Raw genomic sequence first — 25,813 nt, forward strand, 5'->3', positions numbered from 1 at the left:
GAAACGCACCCTCTCGAAACCTGGCGAGCAAGCTACACCGCGATGCAGAGCGCCTCTCTTGCAGAGTCTGCCACTTGAGTTTATTAAACATCTCCGTAACACTATCACGGTTACCAAATAACCCTGTGACGAAACGCGCCGCTCTTCTTTGGATCTTCTCTATCTCCTCCGTCAGACCGATCTGGTACGGATCCCACACTGATGAGCAATACTCAAGTATAGGTCGAACGAGTGTTTTGTAAGCCACCTCCTTTGTCGATGGACTACATTTTCTAAGCACTCTCCCAATGAATCTCAACCTGGTACCCGCCTTACCAACAATTAATTTTATATGATCATTCCACTTCAAATCGTTCCGCACGCATACTCCCAGATATTTTACAGAAGTAACTGCTACCAGTGTTTGTTCCGCTATCATATAATCATATAATAAAGGATCCTTCTTTCTATGTATTCGCAATACATTACATTTGTCTATGTTAAGGGTCAGTTGCCACTCCCTGCACCAAGTGCCTATCCGCTGCAGATCTTCCTGCATTTCGCTACAATTTTCTAATGCTGCAACTTCTCTGTATACTACAGCATCATCCGCGAAAAGCCGCATGGAACTTCCGACACTATCTACTAGGTCATTTATATATATTGTGAAAAGCAATGGTCCCATAACACTCCCCTGTGGCACGCCAGAGGTTACTTTAACGTCTGTAGACGTCTCTCCATTGATAACAACATACTGTGTTCTGTTTGCTAAAAACTCTTCAATCCAGCCACACAGCTGGTCTGATATTCCGTAGGCTCTTACTTTGTTTATCAGGCGACAGTGCGGAACTGTATCGAACGCCTTCCGGAAGTCAAGAAAAATAGCATCTACCTGGGAGCCTGTATCTAATATTTTCTGGGTCTCATGAACAAATAAAGCGAGATGGGTCTCACACGATCGCTGTTTCCGGAATCCATGTTGATTCCTACATAGTAGATTCTGGGTTTCCAAAAACGACATGATACTCGAGCAAAAAACATGTTCTAAAATTCTACAACAGATCGACGACAGAGATATAGGTCTATAGTTTTGCGCATCTGCTCGACGACCCTTCTTGAAGACTGGGACTATCTGTGCTCTTTTCCAATCATTTGGAACCCTCCGTTCCTCTAGAGACTTGCGGTACACGGCTGTTAGAAGGGGGGCAAGTTCTTTCGCGTACTCTGTGTAGAATCGAACTGGTATCCCGTCAGGTCCAGTGGACTTTCCTCTGTTGAGTGATTCCAGTTGCTTTTCTATTCCTTGGACACTTATTTCTATGTCAGCCATTTTTTCGTTTGTGCGAGGATTTAGAGAAGGAACTGCAGTGCGGTCTTCCTCTGTGAAACAGCTTTGGAAAATGGTGTTTAGTATTTCAGCTTTACGCGTGTCATCCTCTGTTTCAATGCCATCATCATCCCGGAGTGTCTGGATACGCTGTTTCGAGCCACTTACTGATTTAACGTAAGACCAGAACTTCCTAGGATTTTCTGTCAAGTCGGTACATAGAATTTTACTTTCGAATTCACTGAACGCTTCACACATAGCCCTCCTTACGCTAACTTTGACATCGTTTAGCTTCTGTTTGTCTGAGAGGTTTTGGCTGCGTTTAAACTTGCAGTGAAGCTCTCTTTGCTTTCGCAGTAGTTTCCTAACTTTGTTGTTGAACCACGGTGGGTTTTTCCCGTCCCTCACAGTTTTACTCGGCGCATATCTGTCTAAAACGCATTTTACGATTGCCTTGAACTTTTGCCATAAACACTCAACATTGTCAGTGTCGGAACAGAAATTTTCGTTTTGATCTGTTAGGTAGTCTGAAATCTGCCTTCTATTACTCTTGCTAAACAGATAAACCTTCCTCCCTTTTTTTATATTCCTATTAACTTCCATATTCAGGGATGCTGCAACGGCCTTATGATCACTGATTCCCTGTTCTGTACATACAGAGTCGAAAAGTTCGGGTCTGTTTGTTATCAGTAGGTCCAAGATGTTATCTCCACGAGTCGGTTCTCTGTTTAATTGCTCGAGGTAATTTGCGGATAGTGCACCCAGTATAATGTCACTCGATGCTCTGTCCCTACCACCCGTCCTAAACATCTGAGAGTCCCAGTCTATATCTGGTAAATTGAAATCTCCACCTAAGACTATAACATGCTGAGAAAATTTATGTGAAATGTATTCCAAATTTTCTCTCAGTTGTTCTGCCACTAATGCTGCTGAGTCGGGAGGTCGGTAAAAGGAGCCAATTATTAACCTAGTTCGGTTGTTGAGGTTGGTTGCATGCAATCTATCCTTTCTAAACACCGTCTGTACCTTTGTAAAAATTTCGGCAGAATTTATCTCTGGCTTAAGCCAGCTTTCTGTGCCTATAACGATTTCAGCTTCGGTGCTTTCTATCAGCGCTTGAAGTTCTGGTACTTTACCAACGCAGCTTCGACAGTTGACAATTACAATACCGATTGCTGCTTGGTCCCCGCATGTCCTGACTTTGCCCCGCACCCGTTGAGGCTGTTGCCCTTCTGTACTTGCCCAAGGCCATCTAACCTAAAAAACCGCCCAGCCCACGCCACACAACCCCTGCTACCCGTGTAGCCGCTTGTTGCGTGTAGTGGACTCCTGACCTATCCAGCGGAACCCGAAACCCCACCACCCTATGGCGCAAGTCGAGGAATCTGCAGCCCACACGGTCGCAGAACCGTCTCAGCCTCTGATTCAGACCCTCCACTCGGCTCTGTACCAAAGGTCCGCAGTCAGTCCTGTCGACGATGCTGCAGATGGTGAGCTCTGCTTTCATCCCGCTAGCGAGACTGGCAGTCTTCACCAAATCAGATAGCCGCCGGAAGCCAGAGAGGATTTCCTCCGATCCATAGCGACACACATCATTGGTGCCGACATGAGCGACCACCTGCAGATGGGTGCACCCTGTACCCTTCATTGCATCCGGAAGGACCCTTTCCACATCTGGAATGACTCCCCCCGTTATGCACACGGAGTGCACATTGGTTTTCTTCCTCTCTCTTGCTGCCATTTCCCTAAGGGGCCCCATTACGCGCCTGACGTTGGAGCTCCCAACTACCAGTAAGCCCACCCTCTGCGACTGCCCGGATCTTGCAGACTGAGGGGCAACCTCTGGAACAGGACAAGCAGCCATGTCAGGCCGAAGATCAGTATCAGCCTGAGCTCTCTTGCAGGCGTATTGTTAAAGCTCGCTTTTTATATGTTACGGCATAACTGAAATGCGCGATAGACTACTTGGCAATGGAATCAAGATATCACGATTGTCAACGCTAAATACATCAATACTTTCGTAATAAACTAATGTGTGTTGTCTCCGTACCTTACTGTTTGTTTGGAAAACAGTGAAATCAATGACACAGGCAATATTCTAAGAATACCTTAATGGATTTTGGAATATGTAGCAGCCTGATATGTTAAGAACAAATTATGAGCAATGTTCAGTCAACTCCCACAGAAAAGACAATGTTCTCTACATCGACCAGATTTTCATCTTCTACAGAAGACGAATATTTTCTACATCAACAAAATTCCAAGATCGCGACATAACGTCATCAAGACCACTGAATAATGTGAAGATACATAAACCGAACTGCAGGCAATCAATCCCAGCTGCAGTTTTTCCGACCGAGATGCTGTTCTCTCAACCGTAAGGCAAATGGCGGGATTTGGAATGAAGGAAACATAGTGAACAACATCTTCCTCCCGAGTATGAGTATATATGAAATTAAAGACCCAACAAAATGAAATAAGCATCCACTTGTCATGAATAATTGGTGTCACAACAGCACAAACTGCAACTATTGGCTGAAAAGGGCTGTGCTTTCGTTCAGACCACTGTCTTCTTCAGAGGTAGAGTGAAAGATTTACAAAAAATGTTATTGGTAAATACCCCTCAGAATGGGGGCAACAATACAAATATCAATCACATTACACACTTTGCCACTCTCGTAAGATGTTTATGCAGGATGTATCATAATTTGTAGTTGTCACGCTGAGAGGGGCACCTAAGTGCTGGAGTGTATGAATGTATACAGTACATGCCACAATTAACACTGAAAACTGAAACCGATGAAAGGGTTCTAGGGATAAAGGGGAAAGAGGGCGCTAAAAGATACTTCACTTGTGTTAAAAAAAAAATCGAATCGGCCCTGGGTATAATGGAAAGCAACAGATATCGAGCAAATTAGTAGCTCCTAGATTTTGGAAATAATTAAAAGATAGAGCAAAAAATCATTCACGCAATTAAAATACACCTAGTGGTCTCTATATCAATGTTTTTAAGCACTATGTTACCTAGTGAGATCCCCAATTGCTGATGTGGTTGTCGAGTTCCTCTCGGATGTTTTCCATGCCACTGCTAGTCATTTTGGGCGGAGTAAGTCCACTTCCCCATCTTCAGAAATGTGACTGTTTGGGCTGATTAGTTCATCGGTAAACAATGGGTACAATATCAAGGGAAATCATTGAAAGTACCTGGTCCGGACAAGGAGACAACGCATTTCGTTTTTGTACTGAGGCAATATTGCTCCATCCAAAATTAAAAGTTATGGAATTAATACTTTTCCATACTTTTAGGGAAGATTTCTAAAATCAAAATAGGGAAAAATGTCCATATTAATTTAGGTCCGAATATCTGAGATGAGCATGGAGCGTGGAGTTTTGACCTGTGCAGATCTGACTGCTGCGGCAGTTGAAAAGCATCATCACGATGAACCATAACAACCGTAATAAGTCCAGCACTGCGTAATCCCTTGATAGAAGGGGGCCGTGAGTTCAAAGTTATTTGGCTAATATGCTTGCACGCAATACAGTATGTGTATAACTGCCACTCCACTTGCACTCTTCAAACTATATCCAGCCTTTTCTGAGTTCTTATTGAAGTAAACAATTACGATATTCTGAAGTCAGAAACTCATTACAGATGTTCAAAATGTTTGGAATAACTCCATTCAGAACACTGTCCCAGATTTATAACAGGATATGGCCTCGCTAATAAAAGGCGTATTTCCTTTTTCTTTTTTTTAATATTAGGTCTCCTGCACTATTTGAGTCACAATGTTCGGTGGACATCGGATGATATCTCCTGCGTCATACTCGTGGGTAAGGGAGGACCATTTCTATGGCTCACTCGTCCAGCCAATCTCATTCCTACGACTTTTTATGTGTACGGCAAGTTGAAACATCATTCGCAATACAGAGACATTTCATTAGGCATAATTTCACAGAAGCTGGTGAAATTCTTCGACACCGTCTACATCTTCATTACCGTTCCACTTTCGAATAACACTTGGGAGAAATGAACACCTAAATCTTTCCGTGCGAGTCTGCTTTACCCTATTTTATCGCAATGGTCGTATCTCTCCAGAACTGAGAACGTTTGGAGCATATTGTGCAGTGCCCTCGAACCAGCTCGGAATTTTGACGATCTAACACACTAACTAGACAGAATTTGGCACGATATCCCTCAGGAGGACATCCAGTAACTCTATCAATGTCCAGCCAAATAACTTCTTCCATAAGGGCCAAGGGTGGGCCAATGCATAACTGACTTGCTGAATTTATGAAGCGCTTTCTCTTGAATAAATCATGCGAATTTTCTGAAACTGTAATCGTTTGTTTGTCTGTACATGTACGTCACATACCGATTTCTATCCCATTCAGATAACTCTTTAGTGGTGAGTCTTTTTTTTTTTTTTTTTGGTCTCACTGTGTGTGGTCATTTGCAAACACTCCAACTGCAGCTTACAGGTTATATAAGATACACGTTCGTGCATAGGCTTCCACTGTCTATCTATCTGCAACTGGGCGGTGATTATTCACAACAGATACCCCACCACTACGTTGTCGCCTCCTCTTCCACGCCATCTCCATAAACACAGGCCAGGTTACAAAGCCTGAGGAAAAAAGTGAAGCGTGCAGGAGGGGAGGAAGAAACAAAACGGAACTTTACGGGTTGAGAGGGTATGTGATGTTAGTTCAGCGACTGCAAATTCGAGTAAGTTTTACGGAGAGCCTGGCAGTATAAGTCCACTTATCACTATGATACTGGGCCACTTCTTGCGTGGATGCATATACTGATTCAATTGCAAAACTTGTCGTATGGCCACTGTATCTTCTTGCGAGGCAGCCCAACCCACAACTGTCATAACTGATCATTAATGTTCTGGATACTGCATTGCGACAGCTGCCCCACACATACGATGGCCGTTTGAGAAGTCCGTGCAAAGTCCGAGAGATGGCACCACCGGCGCGTATCGAGGTCATGTTTAGTTAGTAGCATCTTTGGAAAGAACGCACACCAAGTTTCAGCCATATTTGTCTACTTCTTTGTGTTTGGCATCCGTGTGAATCAAGGAAGCCGAATGATTGTCAAACAATGGACGAAAAAGAATTTCGTGTTGTGATTAAACATTACTTTATGCAAGGCAAAGCGCCTCAGGAGACTAAGGAGAAGCTATATAAACATTACCGTGACTTCGATTAGAACAGTTTATAAGTGGTTTCAAAATCTTCGGAGTGGCCATATGGGCACAAGTGATGCTGAACTTTCTGGACGACCTGTGGAGGTTACGACTCCAGAAATCATTGATAAAATCCATGATATAGTGATGGATGATAATATTTTGCATAAATATTTGGAAATGAGAAAGCTATACGCAAGATAGGTTCCGCGATTGCTCACGCCTGACCAAAAACGGAATCGCGTGAAGTGTTGCAAGGATGGTTTGCAGCTGTTCAGGAAGAATCCACAGGACTTTAAGCGTCGTTTCGTCACTGTGGATGAAACATGGATACATTACTACACGCCTGAAACCAAATAACAATCTAAACAATGGGTTACCAAGGGAGAATCTGCACCAAAAAAAGCGAAGACCATTCCTTCGGCCGGAGAGTTTTGGCGACTGTGTCTTGGGATTCGCAAGGGATAATCCTCATCGACTCTCTGGAAAAGGGTAAAACTATTAAAGGTGAATATTATTCACCGTTATTGAACTGTTTGAAAACCGAGCTTCAAGGAAAACGCCGGCGATTCGACCGCAAAAAAGTCCTTTTCCATTATGACAATGCGCCAGCACACACACACCTCAGCAGTTGTGGTCGCAAAATTAATGGAAATAGGATTCCAACTCGTTTCACATACTCCTTATCTCCAGATTTGCCTCTGCGGACTGCTATTTGTTCCCAAATTTGAAGAAATGGCTGGTGGGACAAAGATTTTATTCAAACGAGGAAGTGGTTGCAGCAACTAATAGCTATTTTACAGACTTGGACAATTCCTATTATTCGGAAGGGATCAACAAATTAGAACAGAGTTGGACGAATGTATAAGTCTAAAAGCAGACTAAGTCGAAAAATAAAAAAGGTTTACCCCAAAAACATAAGGAGATTTTATTTTTGCACGGACTTTTCAAACGCCCTTCATATTCTGTGGGGGAATAGATATGAGGATGTTGCTGGCCACAGCAGTACGACATCACGCAGATAGTTCACGGAGACACGTGACATATGTGACCGAGCATTGTCCTGTCGAAAAATGGCACCAAAAACTGTCCCATGAGGGGTAAAACGTGGGAACGTAGGGTGTCTGTGACATTTCATTGCGTAATGGCAGCCTAAGCATTGGACAGTAATTCCCCGGCCTCACTGCTGTTGGTTTCTGACTGTGGTGGGAGATGACACCGAATGTTGCACCAAGTCCATTACCTGTTCTCAGATGACAGTCGGATATGTAACGAGGTTACAATGTGCTTGCTGCACAATATATCGATTCTTCCGTGGGATTAGATATGGGTGACTGGAACCTTTACAATGCATATGCCTGCCATCACATTCCCATGCAGTCCAACACTAGGCCATTGTCACATCTGAACACTTCAAAAACCTGATCGTCACGGATTCCACCAGCCAGCCAAATGGAGACCAACAATGAAGCTCCATCCAACATCTACATCTACACTTATACTTCGCAAGCTACCCAATGGTGTGTGGCGGAGGGCACTTTACGTGCCACTGTCATTACCTTCCTTTCCTGTTCCAGTCGCGTATGCTTCGCGGGAAGAACGTCTGCCGGAAAGCCTCCGTGCGCGCTCGAATCTCTCTAATTTTGCACTCAAGATGACCTCGGGAGGTATAAGTAGGGAGAAGCAATATATACGATACCTCATCCAGAAACGCACCCTCTCGAAACCTGGACAGCAAGCTACACTGCGATGCAGAGCGCCTCTCTTGCAGAGTCTGCCACTTCAGTTTGCTAAACATCTCCGTAACGCTATCACGCTTACCAGATAACCCTGTGACGAAACGCGCCGCTCTTCTTTGGATCTTCTCTATCTCCTCTGTCAACCCGACCTGGTACGGATCCCACACTGATCAGCAATACTTAAGTATAGGTCGAACGAGCGTTTTGTAAGCCACCTCCTTTGTTGATGGACTACATTTTCTAAGGACTCTCCCAATGAATCTCAACCTGGTACCCGCCTTACCAACAATTAATTTTAAATGATCATTTCACTTCAAATCGTTCCGTACGCATACTCCCAGATAATTACAGAAGTAACTGCTGCCAGTGTTTGTTCCGCTCTCATATAATCATAAAATAAAGGATCCTCCTTTCTATGTTAAGGGTCAGTTGCCACTCTCTGCACCAAGTGCCTATCCGCTGCAGATCTTCCTGCATTTCGCTGCAATTTTCTAATGCTGAAACTTTTCTGTATACTACAGCATCATTCGCGAAAAGCCGCATGGAACTTCCGAATCTATCTACTAGGTCATTTACATATATTGTGAAAAGCAATGGTCTCATAACACTTCCCTGTGGCACGCCAGAGGTTACTTTAACGTCTGTAGATGTCTCTCCATTGAGAACAACATGCTGTGTTCTGTTTGCTAAAACTCTTCAATCCAGCCACACACCAGGTCTGATATTCCGTAGGCTCCTAATTTGTTTATCAGGCGACAGTGCGGAACTGTATCGAACGCCTTCCAGAGGTCAAGGAAAATGGCATCTACCTGGGAGCCTGTATCTAATACACTCCTGGAAATTGAAATAAGAACACCGTGAATTCATTGTCTCAGGAAGGGGAAACTTTATAGACACATTCCTAGGGTCAGATACATCACATGATCACACTGACAGAACCACAGGCACATAGACACAGGCAACAGAGCATGCACAATGTCGGCACTAGTACAGTGTATATCCACCTTTCGCAGCAATGCAGGCTGCTATTCTCCCATGGAGACGATCGTAGAGATGCTGGATGTAGTCCTGTGGAACGGCTTGCCATGCCATTTCCACCTGGCGCCTCAGTTGGACCAGCGTTCGTGCTGGACGTGCAGACCGCGTGAGACGACGCTTCATCCAGTCTCAAACATGCTCAATGGGGGACAGATCGGGAGATCTTGCTGGCCAGGGTAGTTGACTTACACCTTCTAGAGCACGTTGGGTGGCACGGCATACATGCGGACGTGCATTGTCCTGTTGGAACAGCAAGTTCCCTTGCCGGTCTAGGAATGGTAGAACGATGGGTTCGATGACGGTTTGGATGTACCGTGCACTATTCAGTGTACCCTCGACGATCACCAGTGGTGTACGGCCAGTGTAGGAGATCGCTCCCCACACCATGATGCCGGGTGTTAGCCCTGTGTGCCTCGGTCGTATGCAGTCCTGATTGTGGCGCTCACCTGCACGGCGCCAAACACGCATACAACCATCATTGGCACCAAGGCAGAAGAGACTCTCATCGCTGAAGACGACACGTCTCCATTCGTCCCTCCATTCACGCCTGTCGCGACACCACTGGAGGCGGGCTGCACGATGTTGGGGCGTGAGCGGAAGACGGCCTAACGGTGTGCGGGACCGTAGCCCAGCTTCATGGAGACGGTTGCGAATGGTCCTCGCCGATACCCCAGGAGCAACAGTGTCCCTAATTTGCTGGGAAGTGGCGGTGTGGTCCCCTACGGCACTGCGTAGGATCCTACGGTCTTGGCGTGCATCCGTGCGTCGCTGCGGTCCGGTCCCAGGTCGACGGGCAGGTGCACCTTCCGCCGACCACTGGCGACAACATCGATGTACTGTGGAGACCTCACGCCCCACGTGTTGAGCAATTCGGCGGTACGTCCACCCGGCCTCCCGCATGCCCACTATACGCCCTCGCTCAAAGTCCGTCAACTGCACTTACGGTTCACGTCCACGCTGTCGCGGCATGCTACCAGTGTTAAAGACTGCGATGGAGCTCCGTATGCCACGGCAAACTGGCTGACACTGACGGCGGCGGTGCACAAATGCTGCGCAGCTAGCGCCATTCGACGGCCAACACCGCGGTTCCTGGTGTGTCCGCTGTGCCGTGCGTGTGATCATTGCTTGTACAGCCCTCTCGCAGTGTCCGGAGCAAGTATGGTGGGTCTGACACACCGGTGTCAATGTGTTCTTTTTTCCATTTCCAGGAGTGTATTTTCTGGGTCTCATGAGCAAATAAAGCGAAATGGGTCTCACATGATCGCTGTTTCCGGAATCCATGTTGATTCCTACATAGTAGATTCTGGGTTTCCAGAAACGACATGATACGCGAGTAAAAAACATGTTCTAAAATTCTACAACAGATCGATGTCTGAGATATAGGCCTATAGTTTTGCGCATCTGTTCGACGACCCTTCTTGTAAACTGGGACTACCTGTGCTCTTTTCCAATCGTTTGGAACCTTCCGTTCCTCTAGAGACTTGCGGTACACGGCTGTTAAAAAAAAAAGAAGGGGGGCGAGTTCTTTTGCGCACTCTGTGTAGAATCGAATTGGTATCCCGTCAGGTCCAGTGGACTTTCCTCTATTGAGTAATTTCAGTTGCTTTTCTATTCCTTGAACACTTATTTCGATGTCAGCCATTTTTTCGTTTGTGCGAGGATTTAGAGAAGGAACTGCAGTGCGGTCTTCCTCTGTGAAACAGCTTTGGAAAAAGGTGTTTAGTATTTCAGCTTTACGCGTGTCATCCTCTGTTTCAATGCCATCATCATCCCAGAGTGTCTGGATATGCTGTTTCGATCCACTTACTGATTTAACGTAAGACCAGAACTTCCTAGGATTTTCTGTCAAGTGGGTACATAGAATTTTACTTTCGAATTCACTGAACGCTTCACGCAAAGCCCTCCTTACGCTAGCTTTGACATCGTTTAGCTTCTGTTTGTCTGAGAGGTTTTGGCTGCGTTTAAACTTGCAATGAAGCTCTCTATGCTTTCGCAGTAGTTTCCTAACTTTGTTGTTGAACCACGGCGTGTTTTCCCCGTCCGTCACAGTTTTACTCGACACATACCTGTTTAAAACGCATTTTACGATTGCCTTGAGTTATTTCCATAAACACTCAACATTGTCAGTGTCTGAACAGAAATTTTCGTTTTGATCTGTTAGGTAGACTGAAATCTGCCGCCTATTACTCTTGCTAGACAGATAAACCTTCCTCCCTTTTTTATATTCCTATTTACTTCCATATTCAGGGATGCTGCAACGGCTTTATGATCACTGATTCCCTGTTCTGCGCTTACAGAGTCGAAAAGTTCGGGTCTGTTATCATTAGGTCCAAGATGTTATCTCCACGAGTCGGTTCTCTGTTTAATTGCTCGAGGTAATTTTCGGATAGTGCACTCAGTATAATGTCTCTCGATGCACTCTGTCTCTACCACCCGTCCTAAACATCTGAGTGTCCCTGTTTATATTATTCTTTTTATTGATTTTTATTACTATAATGCCTTTTATACGTTATAACCTTATTACAGACTTCAATTATTACATCCCCCTTTATTTTCGCTGTTTCAGTTAATTATTGAAAACTGGTGTATGCCGTCATTAGCGACATATGGTGAACGTACAACACAACCATCTTGTGGCTACTGTACGGCAGCTTGTTTTAAACAGTAGTACTACTGACAACATGGCTCATGCACGTGATGTTATTTATATGGATTTGACGATGCTTCTGCTGATTCCGCATTTAACATTTGACGATGCCACTATGGCTGCAGTACATTAGGACTTTGATTTTATGAAACAGGTCTGCCTCTTCATATTTAAAACGCACAAATGTAAACTTTGTCAGAACTACTTTTCATTATGGTCTATGTATTGTTCTTAAGCTGTAGACAGTTTGCGAGTGTATTTATGTTTTTCTCATGTTTGCTGCAGATCTGATGTTGTTGTTGTTGTGGTCTTCAGTCCTGAGACTGGTTTGATGCAGCTCTCCATGCTACTCTATCCTGTGCAAGCTTCTTCATCTCCCAGTACCTACTGCAACCTACATCCTTCTGAATCTGCTTTGTGTATTCATCTCTTGGTCTCCCTCTACGATTTTTACCCTCCACGCTGCCCTCCAATACTAAATTGGTGATCCCTTGATGCCTCAGAACATGTCCAACCAACCGATCCCTTCTTCTAGTCAAGTTGTGCCACTAACTTCTCTGCTCCCCAATCCTATTCAATACCTCCTCATTAGTTATGTGATCTACCCATCTCATCTTCAGCATTCTTCTGTAGCACCACATTTCGAAAGCTTCTATTCTCTTCTTGTCTGAACTATTTATCGTCAATGTTTCACTTCAATAGACGGTTACACTCCATACAAATACTTTCAGAGACGACTTCCTGATACTTAAATCAATACTCGATGTTAACAAATTTCTCTTCTTCAGAAAGGCTTTCCTTGCCATTGCCAGTCTACGTTTTATATCCTCTCTACTTCGATTATCATCAGTTATTTTGCTCCCCAAATAACAAAACTCCTTTACTACTTTAAGTGTCTCATTTCCTAACCTAATTCCCTCAGCATCACCCGACTTAATTCGACGACATTCCATTATCTTCGTTTTGCTTTTGTTGATGTTCATCTGATAACCTCCTTTCAACACACTATCCATTCCGTTCAACTGCTCTTCCAAGTCCTTTGCTGTCTCTGACAGAATTACAATGTCATCGGCGAACCTTAAAGTTTTTAATTCTTCTCCTTGGATTTTAATTCCTACTCCGAAATTTTCTTTTGTTTCCTTCACTGCTTGCTCAATATACAGATTGAATAACATTGGTGATAGGCTACAACCCTGTCTCACTCCCTTCCCAACCACTGCTTCATGTCCCTCGACTCTTATAACTGCCATCTGGTTTCTGTACAAATTGTAAATAGCCTTTCGCTCCCTGTATTTTACCCCTGCCGCCTTCAGAATTTGAAAGAGAGTATTCCAGTCAACATTGTCAAAAGCTTTCTCTAAGCCTACAAATGCTAGAAACGTAGGTTTGCCTTTCCTTAATCTAGCTTCTAAGATAAGTCGTAGGGTCAGTATTGCCTCAAGTGCTCCAATATTTTTATGGAATCCAAACTGATCTTCCCCGAGGTCGGCTTCTACTAGTTTTTCCATTCGTCTGTAAAGAATTCGCGTTAGTATTTCGCAGCCGTGACTTATTAAACTGATAGTTCGGTAAATTTCAAATCTGCCAACACCTGCTTTCTTTGGGATTGGAATTATTGTATTCTTCTTGAATTCTGAGGGTATTTCGCCTGTCTCATACATCTTGCTCACCAGATTGTAGAGTTTTGTCAGGACTGGCTCTCCCAAGGCTGTCAGTAGTTCTAAGGGAATGTTGTCTACTCCTGGGGCCTTGTTTCGACTCAGGTCTTTCAATGCTCTGTGAAACTCCACGCAGAATCGTATCTCCCATTTCATCTTCACCTACATACTCTTCCATTTCCATAATATTGTCCTCAAGTACACCGCCGTTGTATAGACCCTCTATATACTCCTTCCACCTTTCTGTTTTCTCTTCTTTGCTTAGAACTGGGTTTCCATCTGAGCTTTTGATATTCATACAAGTGGTTCCCTTTTCTCCAAAGGTCTCTTTAATTTTCCTGTAGGCAATATATATCTTACCCCTAGTGCGATAAGCCTCTACATCCTTACATTTGTCCTCTAGCCATCCCTGCTTAGCCATTTTGCACTTCCTGTCGATCTCATTTTTGAGACGTTTGTATTCCTTTTTGCGTGCTTCATTTACTGCATTTTTGTATTTTCTCCTTTCATCAATTTAATTCAATATTTCTTCTGTTACCCAAGGAGTTCTACTAGCCCTCGTCTTTTTACCTGCTTGATCCTCTGCTGCCTTCACTACTTCATCGCTCAAAGCCACCCATTGTTCTTCTACTGTATTTCTTTCCCCCATTCCTGTCAATTGTTCCCTTAAGCTCTTCCTGAAACTCTGTACAACCTCTGGTTTAGTTAGTTTTTCCAGGTCCCATCTCCTTAAATTGATGATGGTCATTAAAGATCGAAACCGATAATCTGTTAACAAAAAGTTTGTGACCATAGACGTAAATTGAAGGAAACTTATTACAAATACGGGTCACTGGTTTCTGGCGACAATGTCGCAGCTTGTGAAACTTCGTACTTTTTTTGGTTTCAGGATAAGCAAGACGCCGCTGAGCTGGATCGACTCACGAGCGTTCTCCAACCTGTCCCAGTTGGAGAGGGCCGCTCTCGACAACAACGCCATCTCGACGCTGGACGCGAGTACTTTCTCGAGCAACGGCCAGCTGCTCGAGCTGGACCTGAGCGGCAACGGGCTGGTGGTGGGGGCGGAGAGTGTGCTGCTGCGGGCGGCGGCGCTGACGCGGCTGGAGGTGGGCGGCGCGCGCATTCCCGCGCTGGGGGCCGACACCTTCCGGGGACTCCCCGCGCTCAGCGTGCTGGGCGCGCCTGCCTGCGGGCTGGCCAGCCTCGAGGACGACGCCTTCGCCACCCTGCCCGACCTGTACGAGCTGCACCTGCAGGACAACCTGCTCACCGCGCTGCCGGACGCCGCCTTCAGCCGCTGCCACCGGCTCGCCGAGGTAGGCCGGCTGACGGTAGTGAATGCCGGACATTTGCCACACTTGCACCTTCACCAGGTAGCGACCCCTCAGGCAAGGGACGCCCTTCCTCGTACTTCTGCCGTCCGCTTTCAAACCGCCGTCTCCACATCTTACTCGGCACAACCAGTACGACAGGGACCTTCTTCTTCGGCATTTTGGCCAAATACAGAGCTTCTTTCCCGAAATCAAATTATTTACAACTTTTGGGAAACGAAAACAATACCGACGATTATGTCAGTATGTAATTAGTTCTGCCAAGTATACTCACTGGTCATACCGGACTCGAGAGTCCATTACCGCGGCAACGTATTTTCGCCATCTGTCCCTGTCTTGGGCTATTTCCTTCCATTCACCTTCAATACCTAGGCTCCTCAAATCAGCCTTCACATTGTACTCCCATCTACGTCTCGGTATCCCCACGGGACGTTTTCCCTCTAGATGCCCTACCAGTACTCTGCGCGCTGCCCCGCCCTCATCCATTCGAGCCACGTGACCCGCCCATCGCAGCCTACGTGATTTCATAATACTGATTATGTCAGGGCTTTAATAGAGTTCGTGAAACACTTCGTTATGCAGTTTTCGCCACTCTCCGCTAATGTCATCCCTTTTTGCTCCGAAAATTTTCCTCAAAATTTTGTTTTCAAATACTGGAAACGGCTTTTCATTTTGCACAGTGAGAGACCAAGTCTCCCACCCATACAGCATAACTGGTAGAATAATAGTTTTGTATATTCTAATCTTTAAATTCCTAGACAATATCCGTGATGAAAGTAATCTATTCAGTGAGTAGTAGCAAGCATTTCCCGCCCGAAATCTCTTCTCCAGTTCGGATTCAATCTCATTTCTCGAAGTGATCTCCACGCCTAGATACTTAAATGTGTTCACTTTTTCAAACTGCATGTCTCCAACTCTTAACATTTCCTAATCTACTGCTGTTGGCATTCTAGTAGTAACCAGGTATTTAGTTTTGTCTTCACTTATCCATAGACCTACATCTTCACTAGCCTTTATTAACGCATTCGCATTTGCTGTTACAGATTCTTTCTTATCGCTAATGATGTTTAGGTCATCTGCATACCCTAATATCTTAATATTTCCATTTATCTCCACACCCTCTGAATTATCTGCTGCCATTCGTACAATATATTCTAGGACTAAATTAAAAAGTAGCGGAGACAGGGCATCTCCCTGCTTAAGTCCGTTCTTTATTACAATTTCTTCTGACTCCAATTTCCCCATGCGTACTCTACCTTTTGTGTTTTTCAAACTCACTTCTATAAGTCTGACATACTTCTTTGGTATTCCAAGTTCCAAAAGAATTCTGTACTATTTTGATTGCAATACTGAATCATATGCTTTTGTAAAATCTATGAAAAGATTATGAACTGGTTTATTGTATTCCCATTTCTTTTCCAAAATTTGACGCAGGGTGAATATTTGGTCTATAGTTGATCTGTTCCTCCGAAAGCCGGCTTGGTAATCCCCCACAATTTCAACTGCGTATGGTGTAAGCCTGCTTAGCAGAATATTCGAGAAAATTTTGCAACATACTGGTAATATCGATATCTCTCTATAATTACTACAATCCATTTTGTCGCCTTTCTTAAAAATTGGGATCAGAATCGACTCCTGCCACTCTAGATATAGATTCCTCTGTCTGTACGGTAGCTTCCTTTCACGTTTACTGATTGCGATAGAAACAGTCCATCGCCATGGGAGCAACAAGAAGGAACGATGTAAAGAGAATGCGAATGTACGCTAATCATTTCTTTTTGATCACTGCGTTTGTGCCTACTTTAATTACCACAACTGCATGCCCAAAAGACAACAAGGAAAGAAGAAATGGGTATGCGAATATTTGAAAAGAAGAACGACGTACTCCATATTAATTTACTCTCTAAAATGCGATATCCCTTGCGGCGAAACATTAGTTAATAAAGTGTAGCAGGACAATGTTCGCACACTGGACTCGCATTCGGGAGGACGACGGTTCAATCCCGTCTCCGGCCATCCTGATTTAGGTTTTCCGTGATTTCCCTAAATCGTTTCAGGCAAATGCCGGGATGGTTCCTTTGAAAAGGGCACGGCCGATTTCCTTCCCAATCCTTCCCTAACCCGAGCTTGCGCTCCGTCTCTAATGACCTCGTTGTCGACGGGACGTTAAACACTAACCACCACCACCACCACAATGTTCAAAACATGACTGAAAATACGTTCACTAAATAGAGATAAGAACATCTATGACATGTGATCTAAAGTCGACGTACAATTTTAAAATGTTAGAAATAAGGAAACGAATAATACAGAATGCTATGCTTGTAACGTACGTTCTTGTTCTACATTGTTTAGCTCTGGTATTTATAGGGTCACAGAGAAAGCATCCTAGGTTTTGGAGGGAAAAGCAGTAATTGTAATGATCTGCATTACATCAGAAACAAGATGCACAATTTAAGGAAAAATAATGTAATGTGTGTTCCAGCTCACAAGCGACATTGAAGCAGATAGTTCCTGTGACTTAGTATGGGCAGAGGTTATATTCGACAACCGGAAGAAATTAATAACTGGCTCCTTTTACCGACCCCCTGTCTCAGATGAAACAGTTGCTGAACAGTTCAAAGAAAACTTGAGTCTCATCACAAATAGGTACCCTATTCAAACAATTATAGTTGGCAGTGACTTCAATCTACCTTCCGTATGTTGACAAAAATTCATTTTCAGACCATATTGTAGATAGAAAACAACTTCCGTAATTCTTCTAAACGCTTTTTATAAAATTATTTTGAAAAATTAGTTCACGAGGCCATTCAAATTGTAAGTAGTTACGAAAACACACTTGACCTCTTAGTCACAGATAATTCTGATCATCACCACGGATCCAGGGATTAGTGAACACACAGTCGCAGTGAGGCTCAATTCCGTATCAAAGAAATTCACCAAAACTAAACGCGAAATATATCTATTTATAAAAGCAACTAAAAATTCGGTTGACATCTTTCTAAGAGACAGTCTCCAACCCTTATAAACTACGTAAGTGAAGACCATATGTGGCTTAAGTTCAAAGAAATAGTATCAACAGCACTCGAGAGATTCATACCAAATAAATTAACAAGAGACAGAACTGATCCCCCATGGTACACAAAACACGACAGAAAGCTGCTGCAGGAGCACCGAAAAAGGGAAGTATAATTTAGACGAACGCAAAACTCCAAGATTGGCGAAGTTTTACTGACGCTCGAAATTTAGAGCGGATTTCAATGCGAGATGCATTTAATAGTTTCCACAAGGAAACTCTCTCTAGACATGTGGCGGAAAATCTAGAGAGATTCTGGTTCTACGTTAAGTAAACTAGCGGAAAGGCTCAGTAAGCGATGGGGAGGAGGAGGAGGAGGAGGGGGAGACAACGCACCCAACCCTTAGGAGCAGGTAAAATAGTGGCAAATGTCCGGCGTGGCAAATGTCCGCACACCGACGGTAGCGGGGGAACTCGAGCAGTACAGAATCGAGAACGTGCTACTTTGTTAGTTACATCTTCCAGAGATCATTTGAACCACTCTTTTATCGAAACGATATGAAACGAGTCAGTTTACAGGATTAGTGTTGACATTAATCAATACATTATGATGTTTAGCCCTACTTATGCAGCTACACTTATTTTGTATCCAAGGTTGTTGGCTGTCCAGCCGGATCCGATCGCCGAAGTTCCACGATATTTCGGCGAATAACCGTTGCGCCATCATCAGGTGGCGCTGATGGAATGATCTGTCTGCTGCTCCCATCTGTTACTTTCCCCTCTTTGGGGAAGAGTGAGGGGGAGTTTGTAGCCTTTCGGCTCTTACTCCCCTGTGTACGTGTGTGTGTGTGATTATATCTGTAGTTTTTTGGTGTCTGTGAAATGTGACGACTGTTCTGTTTGTGTCAGGTATTTGCCTGAGTTTGGCGAGATGTTTGGTGTTATATGGGAAGGAGCAGGATTAGGGATTGGATATTGGGCTCTTCTCTTCGACTTAATCGTCGAAGATCGTCATGGGGCGCTTGTGCTTGTCGCGGGACATGTCATACCGACCTAGGGAGCGGATGAGGGCGTTTCCTGATTTGGAAGAACCCTCATAGAAGGCCCTTGCCAGATCTTGGAAACGCTCTGTCAGGAGTGGGATTTCAGCTGCGGCGTGCAGATCATCTGTGGGGAATCCAAGAGGTACATGCAATGCCCTCCTGAGGGCGCGGTTCTGCAGCCTCTGGAGTTTGTCCAGGTGCTGCTTTGCCGCGTATCCGCAGACAGAGCACGCATATTCCATTACTGGCCGGATCAGAACCTGGTACACATTTACTCCTACTGGGCAGGGAAGGGAGCTGGGTGAGTTCAGGATTCGGTACAGGATGGACATTCTGGCGCAGACCTTCCTGTGGACCTCGTCTATGTGCGGTTTCCACGTAAGACGAGAGTCCAGATTACGCCAAGGTACTTGGCGGTTCTCCGACAGAGGAGTTGGGTTCGGGACGTTGAGGAGGTTCGCGCCTTCCCAGCCTGCGGGTAATCAGCATAGCTTGCGTCTTTTCAGAGTTGATGGTGATGCGCCAGCGACGGGCCCAAGTTTCTTTGTCGTCTAAAGCCCTTTGTAGCCTACGAATGACCAGGTCCTTGTTCGCATTTCTCGTGTAGAAGGCTGTGTCGTCCGCATACTGTGCAGTGTGCACCAGGGGGTGATCTGTCTGCGCTGTGTCCGTGGTATTTATGTCCGCGGGGTCCCGAGTAGTACCCCGGCGCGGGCGGCCGGGGTGGCGCCGCGTGGTGGGAGGGGTGGGGGGTAGCTGCAGCCACGCCCGGTGGTAGGCGCACTCCATCTCCGTCCGCCGTGGCGGAAGGATCTCGCGTGCGCTCGCGCCGTTGCTCTTTGATGGTGTTTAATAATGGTTTCCAGGCATTGCTAAGTTGAAACACCGTGTCCCTGTTGATGGGGTTATCTGTTACCCGAATTTCTATGGCCTCCTTGTAGTTACTATCCCAGTAGGCACTTGTGGCCGTCAGAATTTTTGTCTTCGAATTTCGCTGTGTGTCCGGTTTCAGTGCAGTGTTCTGCTAGGCCGAATGGCTGGGTTGGCGTAAGCGGGTGTGATGTTCGTGTTCCTTGCATCGGTCCTCGACCGTGCGAACTGTTTGGCCGATGTAGGATTTGCCACAGCCGCAGGATTTTGTATACGCCCGCTTTGTTGAGGCCTACTTCATCTTTTGCCGTTCCTAGTAGGTCACGAATCTTTGCTGGTGGTCGGAAGACTGTGTCAATTTTGTGTGGCCTTAACAATCTCACTATTTTTGACGACACGTTGCCAGCAAACGGCAGGAAGGCCAGAGCTGGCTTCTCTTCTTTGGGTTGTTCTTCATCTTGGTTCTTGCTGCACTTCTGTTGTCGGAAGGCCCTTTGGATTTGGCGGTTGCCATACCCATTCTTGCGGAACACAGTCTCCAGGTGTTTGAGTTCCGTTGGCATGTTCTGTTCATCAACTTATTCGCCGAAATACCGTGGAACTACGATGTTCTGATCCGGCTGGACACCCGAGAACCTTGGCTACAGCACATTCGCCGGAAAAGCCTCAGGTCACATACACTTATTTTATTTTTGGTAATCTCCAAGAATGTTTGCGTATCGAAGCCGGGGGCTCCAAAAGATAGATATCGAACATGCGTCGATAAATATCGAACTTGCGGTTCTAAATGAATCACACGACAGTGGTGGCGGGCGTCATGATAAATTATTTGTGAGTTACTAGGGAAACCTAAGCGATTTATGTCGGTAGTGAGTGGGATGTCTAGGGTAATTTCCAAGAATGATTGCCTATCGAAATCGCGGGGTACAAAAAATACATATCGAAAGTGCGATCGTAAATCGATCATGCGATTCTGCTGACGGGCGTTATGAGTATGTTTACGGTGGTCACTACAGCAACGATAAAAGAAGAGCGTTACAAAAATACTTGTAATTGCAAAGGAAACGACTTACGTTATTTGTCATCGGTGTTGTCGTCATGTGAAAGTCCCCTACGTGGTTGGATGGATAATTTGGATGAGTCGAACCATGTGAAACGTCCCCTTTGAACAATTTTACAAGACTGTGCTTAACCTGACACACAATATTTTGTTAGCGCAACGCAATCTGACTTTCAAAATTCCCTACAAAAGAATAGCCCTGACTAACATTAAACTATACCTTTCACAAATCACTTACCTCACAAAAATCTTCGCTGCTCAAGCTACTGCAATACAGCGAGCGCCACTACTGCCAGCTAAATAAAAGATTCAAACTACTGAAGGCACTAACTACTGATAGGGATAGTTAGCAAATGAAAGATATTAATAGAGAACAAACAATGTATTTACCTTGATATCATCATATATAAATATACCAGTTCATGAAAAATTACAAAACTCCGCCATCTCTCTCCCCACATCCACCACTGCTGGCGGCTCACCTCCAACTGCGCAACGCTACGCGCTGTTCACATCCAGCTGCCGCTGCCCAACACTACAATGGCAGACAACAATGCAAACTAGCGACAGACTGCACACAGCACAGCCAGTGATTTTCATATTGAGCGCTACGTAACGTTGCCAATAAGAAAACATAAACAGCCTACTTACATAAAGAAAACATAAACAGCCTACTTACATAGCCCCCATGCTCCCCACGAAAAATTTTACAAATTTTTTTGGGCAGTGCCCAATACAGATTTGAAGAAATTTTTCATAATTACAATAACAAAGATATCAAATGCACACACTTATTGATACAATGTTGGTCAAAAGCAAAAATTTTCTCGCAGTCCATAAAGATAGTCCTGATCGTTGAATTGCAGTGTTTTTTTCAAAGTCTGAGCAGTAAAAGAAAATGCACACAGAAGTAGTGGATTTCCATGCAGTCTTGAAGAAGTAGTGTTGTCCTTCCAATGGAAAGACAGTGCTGACTCTCGACATGCTGACAGGTAATGGGCCACAACAGAGCAAACCCACAGCAGAGTCATTCGAAGTTTGGAAGAATATTGGTAGGTAGGTCATCCCAGAGCAGACCCACTGGAGTCCTGGTAGAGATTGTGGTATTGGTGGGCCACCAGAGGTGCAGACCCACTGCAGTCCTTGTAGAAATAATGGCGTTGGTAGGTCATCATAGATGCAGACCCACTGTAGTCCTTGTAGAGATAATGGTATTGGTGGGCCACCAGAGGTGCAGACCCACTGGAGTCCTTGTAGAGACGGCCAGCAGCCATCCGTTGCGACTGTGCAGGTGCACAATCACCATCGAAGATTCTTGTGGAGAATATAGCAAGTCCATAAACCACCACTTGTCCACTCACAAAAAATTTGTTTGACATGTCCTTAGAACCAGCAATGCTGTTATCCAGTCCCTTGCTGAATTATTAATACACTTGCAAACACTCACAGTCCCAACTTCTCACATATTGTCCATATACTATGACCAACAGAAACGTGTGCAGTGAAATGTAACTTAATTGGAAGAACTGGTAACAATTACAATTTGATAACATAAAAATACAATAACAAAGATACAAAATACATCATGAAAAACATAATAATACAGATAACATCTGTAGTACAGGCTTTACAAAAGAATCGAACTAACATATACATCAGTGGAATTATGACATGAGTACATACATAAAAGATCACAATAATTTTTGAAACATCAACTTCACACATGAGCATTAAACAGAATAAATAATGTGTAAGCATATTTATAAGGTAAATAACATATTATTAATGCCAATTATATTCGAGGATAACAGTATTCCTCATCATAGTGAATGTAGCTTAATATTAAAAGAAAAAAAATTCTATGAAACTACACAGAGACAGGAAGAAAACAAATACACAAGGGTACACAAACATATAGTGGGATAACACAAAAGGGAAAGGACAGGGTTCGTTTTCAGTGTAACATGTGGTACTGCAGTCCAACCCAAAACTTCATATATCTTTCCTCTTATTTCATCCTTTGTTTCCACCCAAAAAAATTCTATCTAAGCATGCTTTCTGTAGTTATATGTTCATACATTTCTTACCTCAACATTTATTTCCAAGAAAATCCTACCTAAACCTGTTTTCTCAATGCATTTCTTTACCTATTCTCCATAGTCAGTTTCTTATATAGTCTACCCCCTCTTAAGCTAACTTAAATCTACTGAGCTCAGATGCTAAACTAAGGGACGAGGCAATGCAGCAGCACATAAAACAATTAATATAAACAGCAATGAAAAAAATGGAAAATCGCAAAGCAAGCTACAGTAAATCTAAATTAACAAGCAATGCAACATTACAACTAATATGAGCCAATGTGCAGCAACATGAAAAATCAATGAGTAGTAAAATTGGCTTAGCAGAGTAACACAAATTAAAGTTCAGTAGCACTATGCCTGGCAAACAGCAGCAGCAAATATAAAAAAAAATAAAAACTTATATCTATACATGACAAAGCTCAAGCAGAAAAGATATTACAGTAAAAACAACAATGCAGATAAGGGAAATGTATATTCACATCTTAATATCTATGTAATTAAAGTGGTGCACCACAAGAAGTTATTCTACCAAAAAGTTACCAATTACTTGAAAAGAAAATTATGAATGCAGTTACTAGTTCCTTCTTATTGTTCTTTCCTTTCCAAGTGCTCCTTTTTTAAAGAATGTGGATCATAAAATAATTATTTAATAGATCTGTTGACAGAAAGTGTTCACATTAGCAAATGCATTTTATTTTATAAAAGCAATGCTGCAACACAGCTGGAAAACAGATGTCAAATGAAATAAGCAACTATGAAAAGCAAAGCATAAAAATATCATTCAGTAGTCATGTGACATTTCATAAGTTAGTAGCTCTCAACTCTCGTAAAAAGACGCTTGTCGTAATCAGGTGTGCAGATGTACGAATATTTCCCATCAATTCATAAGCATTTCAGTAATTAGCACAAAGTGCGAGTAATCATATGTTTTCAAGTAACGAGGGTGTCGCATTAGCAATGAAAGGCACACCCTAATGGCTTGTTCTCCAGGTGTTTGACACGTCCCACGACCCCTTTTTTTTCTACCTGTGCCGCTGAAAAGGGCTCGCAATAATGGCTTTTTCTCCAGGCGTCTGACACAGCTGGGTGCCCGCGACGCATTACGTGCAGGTGGTCACTTAACTTTCGTACGGAAATATTTACGACAGCAGTTTCCGCTACAAAGACAGTCGCATATAAAAATATTTCACAGGTCAAGAATTAGCGTTGCAAATCTGTAGAAACAAAATGCTATTGATATAACTGTGTCCAAAAAATTTTCGTCTGCATTGTAATACATTCATGCATATACACACACATTTCATAACTCTTAAAGTACGATTCTTGGTTTCCAACAACCTTTTCCATAAGTCAGAGTCCCTAATCCCTACTCCTTATTCCTTACCTTATTACACATATACGTATCCATCGACACTCGTCAGTATTTCGTCATTATAAATATGAAGCATAATCAAATAACTCATATAGTAGCCTCAGCCTATTAATCGTAAACATACCTCAGCAGCATAATACACATCGTCGTCGTAAAAATTACATCATAACACCTCAGTCAAATCTCAAAATCGTCGTAGCTTCCTCCAATAAATAAAAAAAATTCTCTGCTCATGTCAAAAGTGTCATCTGCCTCAAACGTACTTTAAAAATCATGAATCCATACCAAATACATCATTCAAAGCTCTCATAGCATCACAATGGTTCCAAAAAAATATGAAGAGTTCACACAGTACAGACAAAATACAATTTCATAAGTTTGAAGTTACCCAACTGTGTAATTGCGTAAACCTCTGTCACTGATATAGTAAAAATAAATGTTTGTCTCTCTCAGTTAAATGATCGGATAGCTGTGTAATTTGTGTGTTAGAGAAATATGGTACCGATGTGTAAAGTTGTATAAGCAAATACCATATTAGCTAGGGTTCCTTGTGGTTGCCACACACATGGTACACAAAGTAAGCGTGTACCCCCCTGAGGATAAATGTAATTATACCCTCAGGTGTTACAAATTACAGCAATGGAATGAAATGTATCACGGAAAACTTTCTTTGTAATAAAAAAATCTTTGAAAATAAGTGTTTTAAGTATAAGATTAATCGCTCAAATGCGTGTCCTGTAGCGCTAAATGCGCGTCTTGCTGTAAGATAATTCTGTGGAACTGTCGTAGTTATCGTCCTCTGTAAGCAAAGTTCTGCTAAAGTCAATGTACTTACCTCATGATACACAAAAGTGAAATGCTTTGCGTATAGATATCTTAGTTATTACGCTTATTGCCGTGATGAAGAAAGTACTGTGCAGTAACGCATTGTTATGCCACGAAAAAGGCTGTCTCATTGTTGCTATACCACAAAAGTTACTACTAAAACATGTTTTTCTTTCCAGAAGAATTCAGAAAACTGTGCAGATATAAAACAGATACACCGCAAAAGCAACATTGTAAATTGTCACTCATTAGTAGCGTCGTGATAAAACCGTGTAGTTGTCACATAAACTAACCACTGTGTCGTCTGGTATCTCACAGAAAGTACTTTAAACCCAGAATGTATTTTCAAGTGAACCAAAATATTGCATTAAAATCTCATGAGCAGTACCAGTACATGTTCTATGTATGTAAGCCTGATAGTCGTTACGTAATCGTGCAACTAGCAAGCAAGAACGTACAAATACAACACTGTGTCGTCTGTTCACTATAACAATGCATTCGTAATTTCTGTTTAAATAAGTTCTCATGGTTCTTGGCTGGATATTTAACTTCAAACATTGTTGCATGGTAACAGTTTCTAAAGCATACTAGTAACGTGAAGTGAAACGTTTTATGGCAAAGACAAAGTTAAAAGG

General features: G+C 43.5%; 1 protein-coding gene across 1 annotated transcript in view; it reads left to right on the forward strand.

Moving 5' to 3' along the window:
• Window positions 1-25,813, forward strand: part of LOC126474034 (insulin-like growth factor-binding protein complex acid labile subunit) — a 168,877-nt gene that overhangs the window by 100,181 nt on the left and 42,883 nt on the right. Inside the window, exon 4 of the mRNA XM_050101441.1 lies at window positions 14,470-14,896. Coding sequence (XP_049957398.1) covers window positions 14,470-14,896 — 427 coding nt within the window. The remainder of the gene's footprint in view (window positions 1-14,469; window positions 14,897-25,813) is intronic.

Source organism: Schistocerca serialis, chromosome 4 (genome assembly GCF_023864345.2).
Source record: "Schistocerca serialis cubense isolate TAMUIC-IGC-003099 chromosome 4, iqSchSeri2.2, whole genome shotgun sequence".
Classification (NCBI taxonomy): domain Eukaryota; kingdom Metazoa; phylum Arthropoda; class Insecta; order Orthoptera; family Acrididae; genus Schistocerca; species Schistocerca serialis.